This window comes from Apteryx mantelli, chromosome 2 (genome assembly GCF_036417845.1).
Source record: "Apteryx mantelli isolate bAptMan1 chromosome 2, bAptMan1.hap1, whole genome shotgun sequence".
NCBI lineage: Eukaryota > Metazoa > Chordata > Aves > Apterygiformes > Apterygidae > Apteryx > Apteryx mantelli.
In genome coordinates this window covers 151,583,171-151,599,656 of record NC_089979.1, presented here as the reverse complement: position 1 = coordinate 151,599,656, position 16,486 = coordinate 151,583,171, and the positions used below count along the sequence as shown (strand labels likewise).

At 42.0% G+C, this 16,486-nt stretch overlaps 1 protein-coding gene across 9 annotated transcripts in view; it reads left to right on the top strand.

Annotated features, from left to right (window-relative positions):
- The window catches only part of ABI1 (abl interactor 1), a 92,119-nt gene that overhangs the window by 16,019 nt on the left and 59,614 nt on the right, over positions 1–16,486 (top strand). For all 9 annotated transcript variants that reach the window (XM_067291823.1, XM_067291820.1, XM_067291822.1 and 6 more), the window contains exon 2: positions 9,676–9,843. In XM_067291823.1, coding sequence (XP_067147924.1) covers positions 9,676–9,843 — 168 coding nt within the window. The remainder of the gene's footprint in view (positions 1–9,675; positions 9,844–16,486) is intronic.

The following is a 16,486-nucleotide window of genomic DNA, read 5'->3' as shown; positions in this document are numbered from 1 at the left end:
TTCAAGCCCCGTTACTAACAGAAAACAAAAGATCAATATTCCAGAGACAGTCTATAAGGAAACAAATGATATCAAAGTTCTTGGCACACAAGTGCTTTAATTCCCTATTATCAGTTATCTAGCCTGCTGGAACAATCATATGCTCTAAAACGCTGGGTGGCTCACTTAGCGTTAAAGAAGTAAGATTGCTAGAGAAGTGCAAAGGGCTCCACTTGTTGGCTGGTAAGATGAGGATGGCATTGGTCGGTATTTTAAACAGTGGGAGATGTCTCCGAAGTCAGGTGTTGCTTTACGTTAGCTCTGAAGAAATTTGTGTAATCAACTGAATGTCATAAGGCAAATCATAGGCACTGCAAGCAAGCTGGCAGGAGAATTTTGAAGCAACTGTAAATGCTAATGTGCAGTACTTTGCTGAATTGGAAGATATGGTTTCTGCCCTGGAGCTTATGTTGTCTAAATTATGTAAAACACAGAAAATAAGACCCAGTAGACCAAATTTGTTAGGCTTGCTGCATATGCAGTCTTTTGAAGCCCTATTCATTGGGTGTGCAAGGCTTGTGTGAAAATGACACATGGGCATGTCTGCTTCTGTCATTTTAGTTCGGTGTTGCATGCTGTTTTTGTTGTGTGCACAGACTATAACTGAAATACTAACAATGTGTTGTGCCAACATATATGTTTACTGTGACATCTCCTCTATTGGATTTGGCAGGAGAACTGAAAATTGTGCTTTCAACAATATATATGGGGTTTTGTTTTTTAATAAGGGGAGTAGTTTAGTCCAGAGCCAACATGAACGCTATTTGCTGTGTTGGGCAGAAAATGCTGCTAACAGAGCAGCTGGCACATATCTTCCCAGGCTCCATCTGTCAGAGTCGGCATTGCTTTGTGAATCACTCTCCCATTGGATAGATTAGTTTCTTGCTATAATGTTCATGGCATAGATTAAAATGGAATTCCTTAGTTGATTTTTTTTTTTTTGAAGTTATTTACTGTAAAATAATTAAAGTGTTTTTGTAGGCTACTTCTGTCCTCCTTTACAGACCCATTAAACTTTGTATCAGAGTATTGCAGATGCTACATCTTGTGGACTGAGTTTAAGTAAAAACATATATGAAAGTGAGGTAGTTATCAGAAGCTTGACCTCAAAGGCAATCCCTTGTGCACACACAGGCCAGAATAGGCTGGGATCTGATGAGCCCTTGTCAGAGTAAATTAAACACACTTTTTTTTTTTTTTTTTTTTTTTTTGGAAATGTTAGTTAATGTACGTATTTATCTTGCATTTCTTGTTGTCAAGACTCGTAAACTTTGACCACTATGGTGTATGCACGTGAGTGTATATAATATATGCATGTCACTTAAATTCTATTTTGGATTGAACTTCTCCCCTTTAATGAAGAGATTTTTCTTCCTCTACCCTTCTCCAAAAGAGATAATTATTAGAAAAATTGAGACTCTTCATTTTAAAGTTAATCAACAGAATGAAAAGCAACTTTAAACTAAAAGAAAATCTGCAAGGGCACAGGCAGATTGGCTAAATTGGTCTCAGCCCATAGAAATGCTAATTTGCCTTCAAGGCTATTCAGGACTGGTCAGGGGAATATTATTGATGGAAATGAAGGATTTGCTTCTAGCTGATTATCTAGCATATACAGGATTTGGGGGAAGGGCCTGTCTGAAACTGAGCTTGTAAATCATAAACAGTGGTTTTTAGGCTGTTCTATATGTCTGTTTAAATAAGAATAATTTAGTATGTGTCTTGACCTTTGGGATGGAATAGCTGACCAGTCCATGATTTTCGTCAAGATAGTGCTTCTGAAAAGAGACATGCTGGGATCTTGTGTGTGGCCTGTGATGTGGTTGCTGCTGTGGTGGCAATTGCTTTATCGTGTGGTGCCCTGCAGATGTTGGCTTTATTGTACAAGGTGTTTACCTGGGGAGAAAAGATTCAAGTTCCACCAGTTCCTCTACATTTGGCATAGCTGAGTACTGCATCTTATCTTGGAGAAATTTAACGGACTAGGTATTATTTCATACCAGTGGGCTGCCTTTTTTTTTCTTTTTTTTTCTTTCTTCTTTTTGTAGCTGCTGGAAGTTCAGTAGAGCTGAATTGGAGATGCTGCTCTGACTGTTTCTATAGTGGATTTTTCCCTCAGTAAATAGGAAAAATTACTGTTGAGTGAATGGACTTGAAAGTCTCATCATTCTGTTTTTAACTATGGGTGTTACTGTGCTGTGAGGAATTTCAGGTTTTAGAACTGTGGTAAATGGTTAAGCATCCTTGTGTGCCTTCCCGTCATAGCTTCCTTTATACTTCTGCAACAACCAGTTCTTTAGGTGATTAAGAACTTTGATACATCTTTTTGACACCGCTATGTGCAGGGAAAGGTATGCTGGATAGTCTGTTCCTTTTTCTTTTTTTCACCATCAGTGCAAGGATTGACTGCCAGTGCCCTGGAGAGAAGGCTTTGGATAGGACATGCATATGTTCAGTGACTGTAATATGTTGCTATTAATAGCTTGCAAACTCTTGATAATTAAAAATCTTGAGCTTTAGAAATCCCCCCCCCCCCGGCTCCAAGTTCAGGAATGGAAAAGTAAAACAAAATGACAAGTAACGACAAATCAAGTAAGACACTTGAACAATTTTCCATTGGAAATACTGTATTATCAATCTTCATGATTGTTAGAGTTTAAGTAGAAGACTTGTCTGCACTCTGGAATGTGTGGGGGTTTAGCCTTAATTCCCCTTCATAAAGTGCCACAGCAGACCTAGTCACCATATCAGGCTGTGCTTGTACTGAAGTCCCTTCCTTTCTTTGCCCCCCCCATAAATGCTTTCTTTAAAACTTCCCACAGTTGGTTTTAGTGATGACAGTAATGACATGAATGGCAAAGCAGATGGTTCCAGTAACCAGAATATGGAAACTGATTGCTTTGGGATTGATTATGTTTAAGAAAAACAGTGAATGCAATATACTGGTGGCCTTCTGAAGTCTTATCTGTGGTATTATGGGATGTCTCCTTGTGCTTGTAGGTTGGGCAAAGGTTGAGCTTAAACTTCTGAACTAAGTCTCCTGATGGCTTACTTCATCCCCTAGTGAAGGAACTGAGGTGCTGAACAGTTTGTAGCTTTTAGACAGGTAAATACCAGCCCTAGTGTAGCGCTAAGGATATTGGGAAATGCTTAGTGCGTCATCTCCTCAAAGTAAATCCTAGTCTGATGTGTTGCAGAGAGAAGAATATCTTGAATAAGGTTGCTGTATGACATGAGCACAACAAATCTATTCCAGGAGATGCTTGATCTATCTGGTTTCTACTCTGTTCCCTACCTGGACAGGTATACATTAGCGTAAGCAACCCCTATTGTAAAATCTGAAGCTTTAGTTTTGTGGATAGTACTTCTCCCTCCTCCTCCCACCTTGGAATGAGGTACATCCCTTAAGGCTGTACCTATGGCTAGAGGAAACCCTGAATGGTCCCTGGTGAGCACCTCCTGGTTATAACCACAGCCTGTTTAGATCACCTTGAATGGCTTCCAGATAGACAGTTGGCACCTGAAAGTTCTTCAGAGCATAGAAACTTGTGGCACCTGCTACTGTGACTTTCTAATTTGACTTCCTTCTCTGATTTATGACTAATTTTCTGAAGTAATAACTGTCAGTAACAGCCCCCCTGCAAAAGTCTACCGCAATGCAACCTGTTTACAAAGCTTTCTAACAAGCTTCATGAACTGTGGATAAGAGGGAACCTGTATCTGTGGTCCATTTACTTATTTCAGTAGATAGCTCCTCAATTATTTACTATGACCTCTGGATTTACAGTTCTTAATATTCAATGTAAATTAGTCTTAGGCTCAGGATAGATAAACATTATCTAGCATGCGTGGGATATTTAAAACTTTGAGACATATTGCTGCAGCTCAGATGCAGAATACTTTGGCTAAGATGAACATATGCTGTTAATTTAGAAATGCCCAAGTTTTTTGCCAACACCAATCAGAAGTAAAGAATAAACCCTTAATGCTGTAGTCCGGCTTTCTGAGTTATTAAAAGCCTTATCAGGTCACTAAAGCAGCAACCTCAAGCTCGTGGGTACATCTGAGAGTTCCACATAGTGTTATAAGCTCTTGCTTTAGGTAGGTTTCTGAGTGATCCTGTTTTCTGAGTGTGGAAGCCACTTCCCTTGAGAAATGAAATGTTTCCTCCATCTTGGAGTGTCACCAGCTAGTTCTCAGGGAGGTTCAGTACTGATAACAAGGAGTCCCCAAGCTCCTGCCTGGATGTATGTGTCTATCATTCTATAAAAAATATTTCCAATTCACTGATAAATGAACTGTAGGTTATATCTGACTCAAAAAGGGGGGGGGGGGAATCTTAGGTCTTGCACAATACTTTGATATAATGTATTATAATCTGCTGCATATTGAATGTTTGGATTTTTTATTTTATTTTTTTCTTCTTGTTCCAATACTGAAAAGTTTTCTCTCTTTAGTTCTTTTATTTGCTGCTGTGTGTGAAGGAATGGGTCTTTGGTCCAGAGAAAGTTAGGTGAGCCATCAACGGCAAAATGTAGTTACTGAAGCAGGGACTAGGCTGTGTTTATAGATCCTTTCAGGGCACAAATATATCCCAAATAAATTGTTTTTTCTGAAAGAAGTCTTTGTTGTTGTCCATATTAGTCTGGTACCACTCACTTAAGATAGAAGTTTTGGTTGATTTTTGGTAAAATTCCCTTCTAGACTTGGTCAGGACCAGAACTCAGAGCTAAAATGGCAAGACCCTTAGTGAAGTAGGCATGACTTTGAAACCTTAACTATACTATCTGCCTTACCAGGAAGTGTGTGTTCTGTAAGCTTCAAAGAAAGGTAAGTGGCAACGTGAAGGAAAGAGAATGCAAATGGGCATATTGACAATTCTTTGCTGAATAGCGTTGTTGCATCCTGCGTGTGCTGATGTGTGATAAAGACTATTAAATGCATGTGGCAACTGATTGTAGTAATCCCATTTTTCTTCTTGATCAATTGATGAAAGGTAGGAAAAGAATACTTCTTTTTTTAAGCGGGGAAGCCAACTAACGTGCAAAACTAAATTATCTTGTGGTTATTTTGAAGCAAAAACAAATGTAGTGCACTGCTGAATTCATTAAATGCGCATGGGCAATAATAGCAAAGGCATATAACACAATGTGAATCTATTCCTGTAGCTTGATTACAGAGTGACCAGGCCCTTGAATAGAATGCCGGGCATCTGACAAGGCATTGGGCCCTCAATAATTAACTGCTCTGTTTAGCTTAGTGATTATTGGGCTGCTTTAGGGCAGTGCTCTATTAGTCGTTTATCACGTGTGGGGTTTTTCTGTAATTGAGGTTGCACATATTCCAACAGATGAAAATGAAAAACACTGAGGAGGCAAACTAATTTGTTTCTGCTGGGACTGCCTCTCTTGGTGTGATCTGATGAGCTGCTTGCTGATCCTTGGCAAATGGAGCCAGCTCTTCCAGTGGGGCACGTTTTCTTATGGGGAATTTCAAGCCCGGTAAATGGGACTGAAGAGGAAAGAGGGGAAGCAGAAGTCAGAGGAAAAAGTCATCAGACCAGTGTGTTTGCAATAGAATGTCTGGTCTCCTAAAATATTTTACAGTGTTAGCTGATGTGATTTGGAGGAATCTTGTGCATTTATTTGTGTGCTGTATGAACTAGAAGATGATGGGAATTGGCTGAGATGAAAAAAGTTGGAAGAGCAGATAGTTTGAACACTGCACAGACATTGATTTTGGGATGGGCCTGTGTGGGTGGCAGTCTGGAGAGAAAAAAAATTTGTCTGACTGCATGCAACTTGGAAAGATCAGCTGCCAAATGATGGACAGACTGACCTTGAAGCATGGCTGAATTGAGGAATCAGTAAATAAACTCTTATTCTCCTCTTACTGTGGCAATTGTTTCGGTGTGGAGTCAGTTTTCCCTCCAGTATAGTACTGTAATTATGTAAAATGTTTTTAAGGAAGCTTTATGATACAGGTCTGTATTTGACGAAAATACATGATATGCAGTATGGAATGCCATGCTAATTTAACTGTCTTTTTGTGTATCTGCTTGGGTAATAGGAGAGACTTTCTTTTTTAAATGTTAAATCTAGTTATGTGAAAGTGGTGTCAAACAGCAGTTTTGCCTTAGTCACATGACTTGAGTTAAGGGTGGACTAGAAATACAGGTGGGCTCTTTGCCTTTTAAGAGGGAAATTTCAAAAGGTGTAATGTTATTGAGATTTAATTAATTTTCATTTTGCTACTAAAGGACTCTTAAACTTCTACTTATATTAGACTGGGGAAGCAACAGGATCTTTGTAGTTTAATGCAAGATAGTAAAGTAATTCCTAACTCCTGTTAGGAAAACAAGCCAATTAACACTCCCTTTGTATTCTGCCTTTTTAAAATTTGAATAGTTAACTGTGGTGCTCAAATATCATCCTGAAGGATCTGAAAGCATGTAAACATGTGCATTATCATCTATACTACTTCTGTTTTTTACTTAAAAGAGAGAGATGGAAATAACGGTTGAACTCTGGAAATTCCTGCTCCCTCCCATTGCTGCCACATAGCTCTTGGCTTCACTCTTCCTTCTTCCATATTTTGCATGCTATAGAGCTTTAAGCTTTTATCTTGCAGATGCCAGCAGTCCTAATTAAACAATGCAGAAGACTACTACATGTCAAGTTATTTTTAATCTAAACTGTTATGGAAACTGCAAAGTGAAATTGCCCGAGTTATTTGCAGAGCTTGAAAATTATTCGAACCTAATTCAGCTAGGACAGAAAATACATTCAGCATCACAACTGTGTTTATCTAATCCTGCTGCCAAACCAGTTATTTGGGCAAATAACTAAAACTTTAGGTGCTTAGTCAAATGAGGACAAGGCATTTGATCAACAAATCATTAGGGAAGAAAAAAGGCTTTTTATATGCTGAAGTTCTCTCGTTTGATAGCACTCAGTCACCCAGTAATTGAGTGCTGTGGCTTTGTAACCTGTTAGTGTTCAGCCTAACACTGTTTTGTTAAACCTTCTTAAGAAAACTGCTTGAGTGAAGGCTACAGACCTGCACTTGAGTGAATATAAAGTTAGAATTATGGCAACTGACTTCTCATTAGCTGTGTCTGTTTTAGTAAGCCTTTTATCTTGGACAGCTTTGAAACTGCTACCTGCACTTTCACTATTGCCCGTACTGGTGGAAGTCCAAGTAAAAATCATCTGCTGGTTTCTTCAGGCTCCAACTCAGTAGGACAATGTTTTGAAAATCACTGCTACTGATGGTTTGAAGTTTAAAATGCCTCTATGGATAACCAGGGTGCACTGGGAAACTCGCTTCTTCAACCTTTAGCAGTTGTTTAACAGGTCCTTGTTCTTGAAACAAGAAAGTAACTCTTACTAGTGTTTTTTGACAGATAGAAATGTCAATATTTTTAGGTAAAAGGCATCTTTGTTTACATTCAGAAATACTTAAAAAGTGGGTTTTTCTGCATAGCCTGGCTTTAGTCAGTATGCGCAATAGCTGTTTTACCTTTTGACAACAGATTACATTAAACTGTTCTTGCTGCTTCATGCTGTAGAAGACATCTGTATGTGAACCAATTTGTGAAGGGGATGGCATTACCTAACTGTTCTAGTAAGTGTCAAAACACTGTTACACTATAAATCGTGACTATGTGAACCAAATTTCCTGGTTGGGTGGGGGGAGTTCACTCTCGTTCACCTTTTTTTAATTGAAATGGCAGCAGAGCTTGTGTTGCAGTGCTTCCATCATGCTGCAACTTTATAATGTATATGTGCTGCTTGCCTTCCAGTTGTCTTGATGCAGAGGCAGATATAACACTTCTGGATATTAAGCTAAAATATGGAGATGAAGGAGTCTGAGGCAGGATTTAAGTGTGAATGCTAAGTGCATGGAAGCTGGAAAATACAGAGCTGAGCTGAGTGCAAATGGAATTTTTTTATTTTCTGGCTGCTGTGCTTAATACTGTAACTATATGTTGTGTAAGATTGTCTCCCCTACTTTTTAAATAAATTGAAAACAAAGATAAACAAAGTCCAATTGGAAGACACTTTATTAATACGAACTCTTCCTTTTGGTTGCTGAGATTGACTGTTCTACAAATAAATTAAATGCAGAAGAAGCTATGCCACTACTGACTCATCTGCTGAGAATGCTTCTTTGTGCAGTGCACCTTTTCTACAAGGGGAAAAAGAGAATTCTGGATAGCCGCAGTTTGAGAGTTAACAGCTGAAGTAGAGAGCCTGCCCTGGAAGCTCCCAAATCATGGAGCACTTCAGAGTGCTGTGTGCATGTTCAAGGTGGAAGTGGCATTGGTGGCTCCCATTCTCGTGCTGAGAGGACACTTACGTTCTGCAATTCAAGTGCTGTCGCATAAGCAGTTGCTGATTCTGGATAGTAACCTGCTTAACGCAGTGCAGGTTTTCTGGCTCTTGTGTTTGCACCTGCTGCAGGAGTTGGGTTGCTGCCTGGCCTGGCACGCCTGGCTGGGGATGCGGGAGTGGGACCCTGTGTGCAGTAAAGCAGGGAAGATGTGTGGCATGTGCTTTGCATGGGGAAGGACTAGGTTGGGCAGGGCCAGGCAGGGAAGAGCAAGAGGCTAGGCCTTGCCTTGGGACAGCACAGGGGGATGCCAGGGAGAAGGAGGCTGAGGCGAGCCTCGCTCAGCATGTGGTGGGACAGTGAGGAGCCATTGCCAGGGATTAATGGTACCTGAGCAAAGGAGATGGGAGCACCACAGGTTGGAGCATGTGACAAACCTGCCTGCTTTGCTGTGTCTAAACAGACTTGAGAAGGCAGATGCTCAACAAAAAAGCATCTTGCTGTGGTAGAGAGGAGGTGTGTGAATCTTGGTGCTGTTACTAGAGGAGCATTGCTTCAAGAAAGATTGAGGGCTTCACCTTAGCAACGGAAATGGGAAGGAAGCAACAGAGCTATGGTTGTGATACAAAAATGATCCTTCCCTTTCCTTCTATTTTCCCCCTTCAGGAGAAAGCTCTGCTCTTTTCTGACCTCTCAAAGGGTCAGACATGTTTGTGTCTTCTCAGTCAAAGTTGAACTTTCTCAGCTGTCAGGGAAGGCTTATTAAGCTTTCTTGTGAGGAGGGATGATTTCACCCAGACTCCTGCATGCAGGAGCCCTCTGTGCATGCCCTCCTGATGCTCAGCTTGCCCTCCTCTTGGACTGGGGGAGTAGCAACCAGCAGTTGGGAGACACCCAACTGTGGGAAAATATTTTTATGCCTTTAATTGGCTTGGGCTGTGTGATCTCTTAAGAGATGGCAAAAGCTGCGTTTCACTGTTCTGGGGAATTGGAGACTTCTGGAGAGGAAGGATGACTTTAGAAACTCTGCTCCAACAAATCATGATAGTTTTGGTTTTCCTGTTGAAAGAATTGTTTCTTGGCATGTAATATTATGGTTAAATATTTTTCAAATTCTTTATCTGCTCTTTATTTATGAAAATTTCTTTGATGTAAACTCTGAGTACCTTGTCTGGCTGCACAGTCAGGTCTTCTGGGTTACAGATTTTTCTAAATAATGGTTGTACTTTTTTTATTTCTGTCCTTTACCCACCGCACACTTTTTCTGGCCCTAAGCAAACTTCTCGTTCTTCTGCCTTACAGGCTCCAGATAAAAGGAAAGCATTAGAAGAGACCAAAGCTTACACGACTCAATCTCTAGCCAGTGTTGCTTATCAGATCAATGCACTGGCCAACAATGTATTACAACTGCTGGACATCCAAGCATCCCAGCTACGGAGGATGGAGTCTTCCATCAACCATATCTCCCAGGTAACCTTTTTGTTTTTAACAGAGGATTGATAGCACTGGAAGAAGCATCATCTTCCTTTTTGAATTATTGAGAGCTGGATAGTTTATGTTGACTTCTTTGAATTCTCTGAATAAAATGATAGAAAAATGTAAGGCTTTAATATTTATGAAAGCCATTTTGCTATGGAGATCATGATTAAAATAAAACAGTTCCTTTCTCAAGAAGTGCTGGGATTATATTTGGTTTAAAGCAAGATCCCAAGATTTGAAGCTGCAACTGGGGGATGGGGAGAGAGAAGGGTCCTCTTTCTGAAGGAAATACAGGTAGAAGTATGATGTTTTATCTCATGCTACTGTGGGTGTTGCAATATGGTCTCATTCGTTTTCATACCCTTGCAGGGTGTAATTTCATAAGCTGTGTGAACTGTGTGGGGAGGGAGACGAGTTTCACATTCTGCCACTTCCTGCTCAAGACAAGCTCTGTCCAAACCAAGACAGGTGGATAAGTGAGCTGATCTGTCTTGCACAACGACTGCACCATTGCTAGAGCTGATGCGGAGAAGACATGGAAATAGATGATAGGAAGGAACAAGACTGTCACTCTCAGTGACAGCCTGAGTTCCTGTAGCTGAAGCTTCACTCTAGCTGGCTGCTGCTGAGAGGGGGAAGTTACTGCTGCTGCTTACCTTGTGCCTGATCTGGGACTTGTCTAACTGTGTGGTAACTCATCCAAAAAAATCCTGCTGTGTTAACAAGCTGGAAGTGGCCGACTTTGTAATCAGGTGGGCACCAGTACCACTGTGAAGGAAGGGATAGGATTCACTTGGCTGTTTCACCCTTACATTGCAGTTCTGAAGTAGGCTTAAGCCAGTGTCATTGGGCTTAAGCCCAGTGTTCACTGTCATATATTCTTACTGAAATTTGGTTACATCTTTGCTAGGCTTTATGTCCTGTGCCTATTTGAGATGTTTCATAAATGAATCTCAGAGGATTAAACCCAAAATGCTCCTCAGTGTGACTGGTGAATTTGAAACCTTTGCTGGTCAAGCGATGCTATGTTAGTGGTACACCTTATACCAATACTTGAAAGAGAATGCTTCTCTATGGCTTCTGCTGTCCATCTCCCGGGAGGCCTTGCTAACCTCTGTTTGCTGTTCTTACAGAACAACTGTGACTTTTAAAATATTTCTGTTAAATGGCATGCAGTGGTTGGCTGAAAGCATGTCAGCAGGGAGAAGATTCTCATGCATGTAAAAAGGCCTTACTAGTAACAAACATTTCAAAAATACTTGTCAATATAGTAATTATTAAAAAAAACAAAAAAACCTACACTGTTAAAAGCTGTGTCACATATTTTAAAAAGTACCTGCTACTGAAACAGTTAAGAAGAAGTAAAATTGTTGTAGAGAAAAGTTTCTTGTTCTGTCAGGCATTCAGAGACTTCTTGATGCTAAGATTATGACCACCTCCAAAGAGATGACTGGATAAGGGATAAAAACCTACTGAACTCCTACCTCCATTTTCAGAGTAATACGCTTAGCCAAAGGCTTTCACAAACCTTGGATGTCCTGTTATACTGAGCACATCTTTTTCTTATGTGTTTCAGAACTGGAGTGTGTGAAATGATTATTGTTAGTTTCTCACTGGGCCACTGATATGACTAATCATGGAAAAAGCCAAAATGTTTGATACTAGCACAAAAGGTGTTAACCTGCTGTACTGTTCTCAGCCTGAATTGAAGGCACTATGCTGAAAGCTATCGAGTCACCTGATACATGAACTGTTTGCTAAAGACTCTGAACAATCAGTGCTTTGTAGAGCTTTTGAGAAGTGTTTAGCAAGGTCACTTGTAGTTTCTGTGGCTGACTGGTCTTTCCTGAAACTAATCCTTGTTTATAAATGAACCTCTGATGACTATTTGCATCTAGTTTAGTTCTATAAAATTAATATACACATACTATCTCATCTATTTGCTTTAAGATGTTTTCATTTGACTGCTTCAATTACATATCTTAAAAATCTGCTGTACAGTCACTTGAAGGACTATTTCTAAATTCTGATAGGTCTCCAGAGTGTCTTTTCCCCATGCCTCTATCAGTCATGAATATTTTCATGCCAGTGAAGCATGGAGATGAGCATATTCTCAAAATACAAATCTTCATAAATCCTTTGGATAGACCACAGTGATGGCCAGGTTGGTATATGGAACATGTCTGGACAATTTCTGTCTTTCAGTCTGTCTTTAAGACAAAGTATATTATATCAAGGAATTTCACTGTCTAGGAAACACAAGTTTGACTTCATTCCCAACCTACTTATGTACATGGGAAGTTACTGTAACTGATACTTCAGTTATCCATGGAAGAAGTATTGCCCAGAAATGCAGTTCTGAGGCATTGCCAGTCAATTAATCCGTTCTGGGTTTTGCAACATAGAGCAGGTACCTGTGAGGAAAGCTACAGTTCGATAAAGCTTTTCTGGTAACAAACACTCAGGAAGGAAATCCTATGGCTTTTCTGATCTGCAGGCAGGTTCTGTAGCCCCTCAGACCTTTGCCACAGTGCCCTCACTCTTTCAGTTCTCAGTGTGTGTTTTCCAGAAAGACTAGGCTAAATGGCTGGTTGGCTTATCTTGATTAGTGGCCACTCAACACCTTTCCCAGGCAAGAAGGTACTTCACTAATAGGAAAGCACTCATGAAATGTCAGATGGTGGAGTGGTATGGACTACCTACTGGAGCTTAATTGTACAGATGGAAAACTTGCCTTTTTTGCGGGGGGGGGGGGGGGGATTGAATTCAACTTTTGCTTTTTTTGTTGAGAGCTAACAGAGAGGTTTTACATAAGTAATCACTTAGGTGTGAGGAAGGCCTGCTCTGAGCACGTTCTGGCAGTGAACATCTCCACAAGAGGCTTCTGCTCTGGCTGCTAGATAAAAGCCAGCCCAGCTGCATGTATGTTTTTTGCAGTCATACTTGTCTTTCAGCTATAACTGGAGGGTCTGGAGTGGCCTGTCACATCGTTATTTACTGCACCTCAGGATACGGAGCTGAGTATGTACAGCTCAGCTTGTTGGCTTAAGCCCTTGATGTTGACTTTGAGCTTTGCCAAGCTGATCTGACCTTTCCAAGCTGTTCTGGTATGGCAGAGCAGAGACTTGATTAGTGTTCTGGAGAAGTTTGCAAACCCTTCCATTACGAGAGATCCTACTCATGCTGTTAGGCAAGATTTGGGGAAAATAAAAAAAGCTGGTTAAAAGCTGGTTAATATTCAAACATCACCTCCTCCAGGCTCAAGAGCGGTGCATCCCTAGGAGTAGGAAGTCAAGCAAAGGAGGTAGGAGACCTACATGGATGAGCAAGGAGCTCCTGGCAAAACTCAACCAGAAGAAGGAAGTATACAGAAAGTGGAAAGGGGGACAGGCCACTTGGGAGGAATATAGGAATGTTGTCAGAGTATGCAGGGATGCGACGAGGAAGGCTAAGGCCCATTTGGAATTAAATCTGGCGAGAGATGTCAAGGACAGCAAGAAGGGCTTCTTCAAATACATCAGTAGCAAGAGGAAGACTAGGGAAAATGTGGGGCCTTTGCTGAATGGGGTGGGTGCCCTGGTGACGAAGGATGCAGAGAAGGCAGAGTTCCTGAATGCCTTCTTTGCTTCAGTCTTTACTGCTCAGGCCAGCCCTCAGGAATCCCAGACCCTGGAGACAAGAGAGAAAGTCTGGAGAAAGGAAGACTTTCCCTTGGTGGAGGAGGAGTGGGTTAGAGATCATTTAAGCAAACTTGACACCCACAAATCCATGGGCCCTGATGGGATGCACCCACGAGTGCTGAGGGAGCTGGCGGATGTTATTGCTAAGCCACTCTCCATCATCTTTGAAAGGTCATGGAGAACAGGAGAGGTGCCCGAGGACTGGAAGAAAGCCAGTGTCACCCCAGTCTTCAAAAAGGGCAAGAAGGAGGACCCAGGGAACTGCAGGCCAATCAGCCTCACCTGCATCCCTGGAAAGGTGATGGAGCAGCTCATCCTGGAGGCTATCTCCAAGCATGTGGAGGACAAGAAGGTGATCAGGAGTAGTCAGCATGGCTTCACCAAGGGGAAATCATGCCTAACCAATCTGATAGCCTTCTATGATGGAATGACTGGCTGGGTAGATGAGGGGAGAGCAGTGGATGTTGTCTACCTAGACTTCAGCAAGGCTTTCGACACTGTCTCCCATAGCATCCTCATAGACAAGCTCAGGAAGTGTGGGTTAGATGAGTGGACAGTGAGGTGGATTGAGACCTGGCTGAATGGCAGAGCTCAGAGAGTTGTGATCAGTGGCACAGAGTCTAGTTGGAGGCCTGTAGCTAGCGGTGTCCCCCAGGGGTCAGTACTGGGTCCAGTCTTGTTCAACTTCTTCATCAGTGACCTGGATGAAGGGACAGAGTGCACCCTCAGCAAGTTTGCTGACGATACAAAACTGGGAGGAGTGGCCGATACGCCAGAGGGCTGTGCTGCCATTCAGAGAGACCTGGACAGGCTGGAGAGGTGGGCAGAGAGGAACCTCATGAAGTTCAACAAAGGCAAGTGCAGGGTCCTGCACCTGGGGAGGAATAACCCCATGCACCAGTACAGGTTGGGGGCTGACCTGCTGGAAAGCAGCTCTGCTGAGAAGGACCTGGGAGTGCTGGTGGACACCAAGTTAAGCATGAGGCAGCAATGTGCCCTTGTGGCCAAGAAGGCCAATGGTCTCCTGGGCTGCATCAGGAAGAGTGTTGCCAGCAGGTCGAGGGAGGTGATTCTCCCCCTCTACTCAGCCCTGGTGAGGCCACATCTGGAGTGCTGCATCCAGTTCTGGGCTCCCCAGTACAAGACAGACATGGAGCTACAGGAGTGAGTCCTGCAAAGGGCTACTAGGATGATGAAGGGACTGGAGCATCTCTCCTATGAGTAAAGGCTGAGAGAGCTGGGCCTGTTTAGCTTGGAGAAGAGAAGACTGAAAGGAGATCTTATTAATGTGTACAAATATCTTAAGGGAGGGTGTCAAGAGGATGGGGCCAGACTATTTTCAGTGGTGCCCAGCGACAGAACGTGAGGCAACGGGCACAAACTGAAACACAGGAAGTTCCATCTGAACCTGAGGAAAAACTTCTTCACTGTGAGGGTGACAGAGCACTGGAAGAGGTTGCCCCGAGAGGTGGTGGAGTCTCCTTCTCTGGAGATATTTAAAACCCGCCTGGATGCAATCCTGTGCAACATGCTCTAGGTGACCCTGCTTGAGCAGGGGGGTTGGACTAGATGATCTCCAGAGGTCCCTTCCAACCTCAGTGATTCTGTGATTCTGAAAAAGGTAGCTAGACTGTACTTTGGACCATCCTAAGCTTGAGGGCTTCACTAAAATATTAAGGCATGTATATTTTTAGGCCTCCATGCTGTAAATTTCCTGCAGCAGTCACAGTTACGCTGGGTATTTCTGTCAGTTTCTGTTTGGTGCTTTAGTTTGGTTTAATATTTGCCATGAGAATAGCCTTATTTGGAGGGTAAGTTTCAAGTAAGGAATTTGGCTAGTTTCCATGTGGGATGTGAAGGCAGAGCCAGCCTGAGTGATACACTGTTATGATGTGCTGTCCCAACTTTCCCTATGGGACGCTGGTGTAAAAAGGCAATGGTGGAAGGACTTGAGCCCTGTGTGGTTTCTAGCAATTGCTGGTGATTTACTTGCCCGCAAATGCTGTGTTGTAATGGAGCAGCAGTTCTGTTATCGGATAGCTGATAGCCACCAGTTGCAGTGACCAAAAAGTTTTCCTAGAACAACAGATTGAGCAGTGATATCCAGGCGTTCTGCTTTCTTTGTAGCATCTAAAATGTAAGGTATCTGGCATAGGCACTGTTTTCTTTTGTAGCGGCTTTAGGGAAGATGAGTGAATGTAGGAACAGGGTGGTTAAAGAGTAGAGGAGTAGCTGAGGGTCAGCCTGCAATGGGAGATGGCTGGAAGGACGTTGGATGTTGAGGTGGGGGAAGGAATGAAGACCTTAATGTTCAGCCTGCCATGTCTCTTAAGGCATTCTCCAATTCAGTCACTAGATAGACTAAGGGATTTTTCATGTTCCCTAATGATGAATTAGGCAAGACACTGTCTACTTGTGATCTGAATGCAGTTTATGCTTCATTGTTATTTCCTATGTGTATTAGATGAAGTTCTGGTTGGCTGTTTAAACTCATGTAGTGCATTTGTGTCATTTTTGCCTGGGTTCCTGAGCCAATATTCTTGATATTTCTTTCAGAGTTAATTCTTAAAAACAAACAAAAAATCTCCCTCTTGCCTCTGAAAGTTACTGTTCTTTAGTGGAGGTGTTCAAAATTCAACTTTTTCTAGTTTAAACTTTTGACAAGAGAAAGCTGCCCCTCTAGAAAATGCTTTTTGGCTTACTCTGGTTGTTTTTCCTGCTTTCTCTCCTTCTCTTGGAAACAAGAGCTAACTTAAGAAATATGTACTTTTAGATAAATTTTTTGCTGTTTCATTTCCACAAGCTTAAGTGAATGAAGAAGAGAGAGAGACGGATTCATCAGAGGAGAGGGAGGTTGACAGGGTCATCCTTGTTTATATGGTCAAAACTGAAAAAATGTAACCAGGGCTCACACTGGTGTCAGAGCAGCTGCAGTACTGGGCGTAGCAACTATA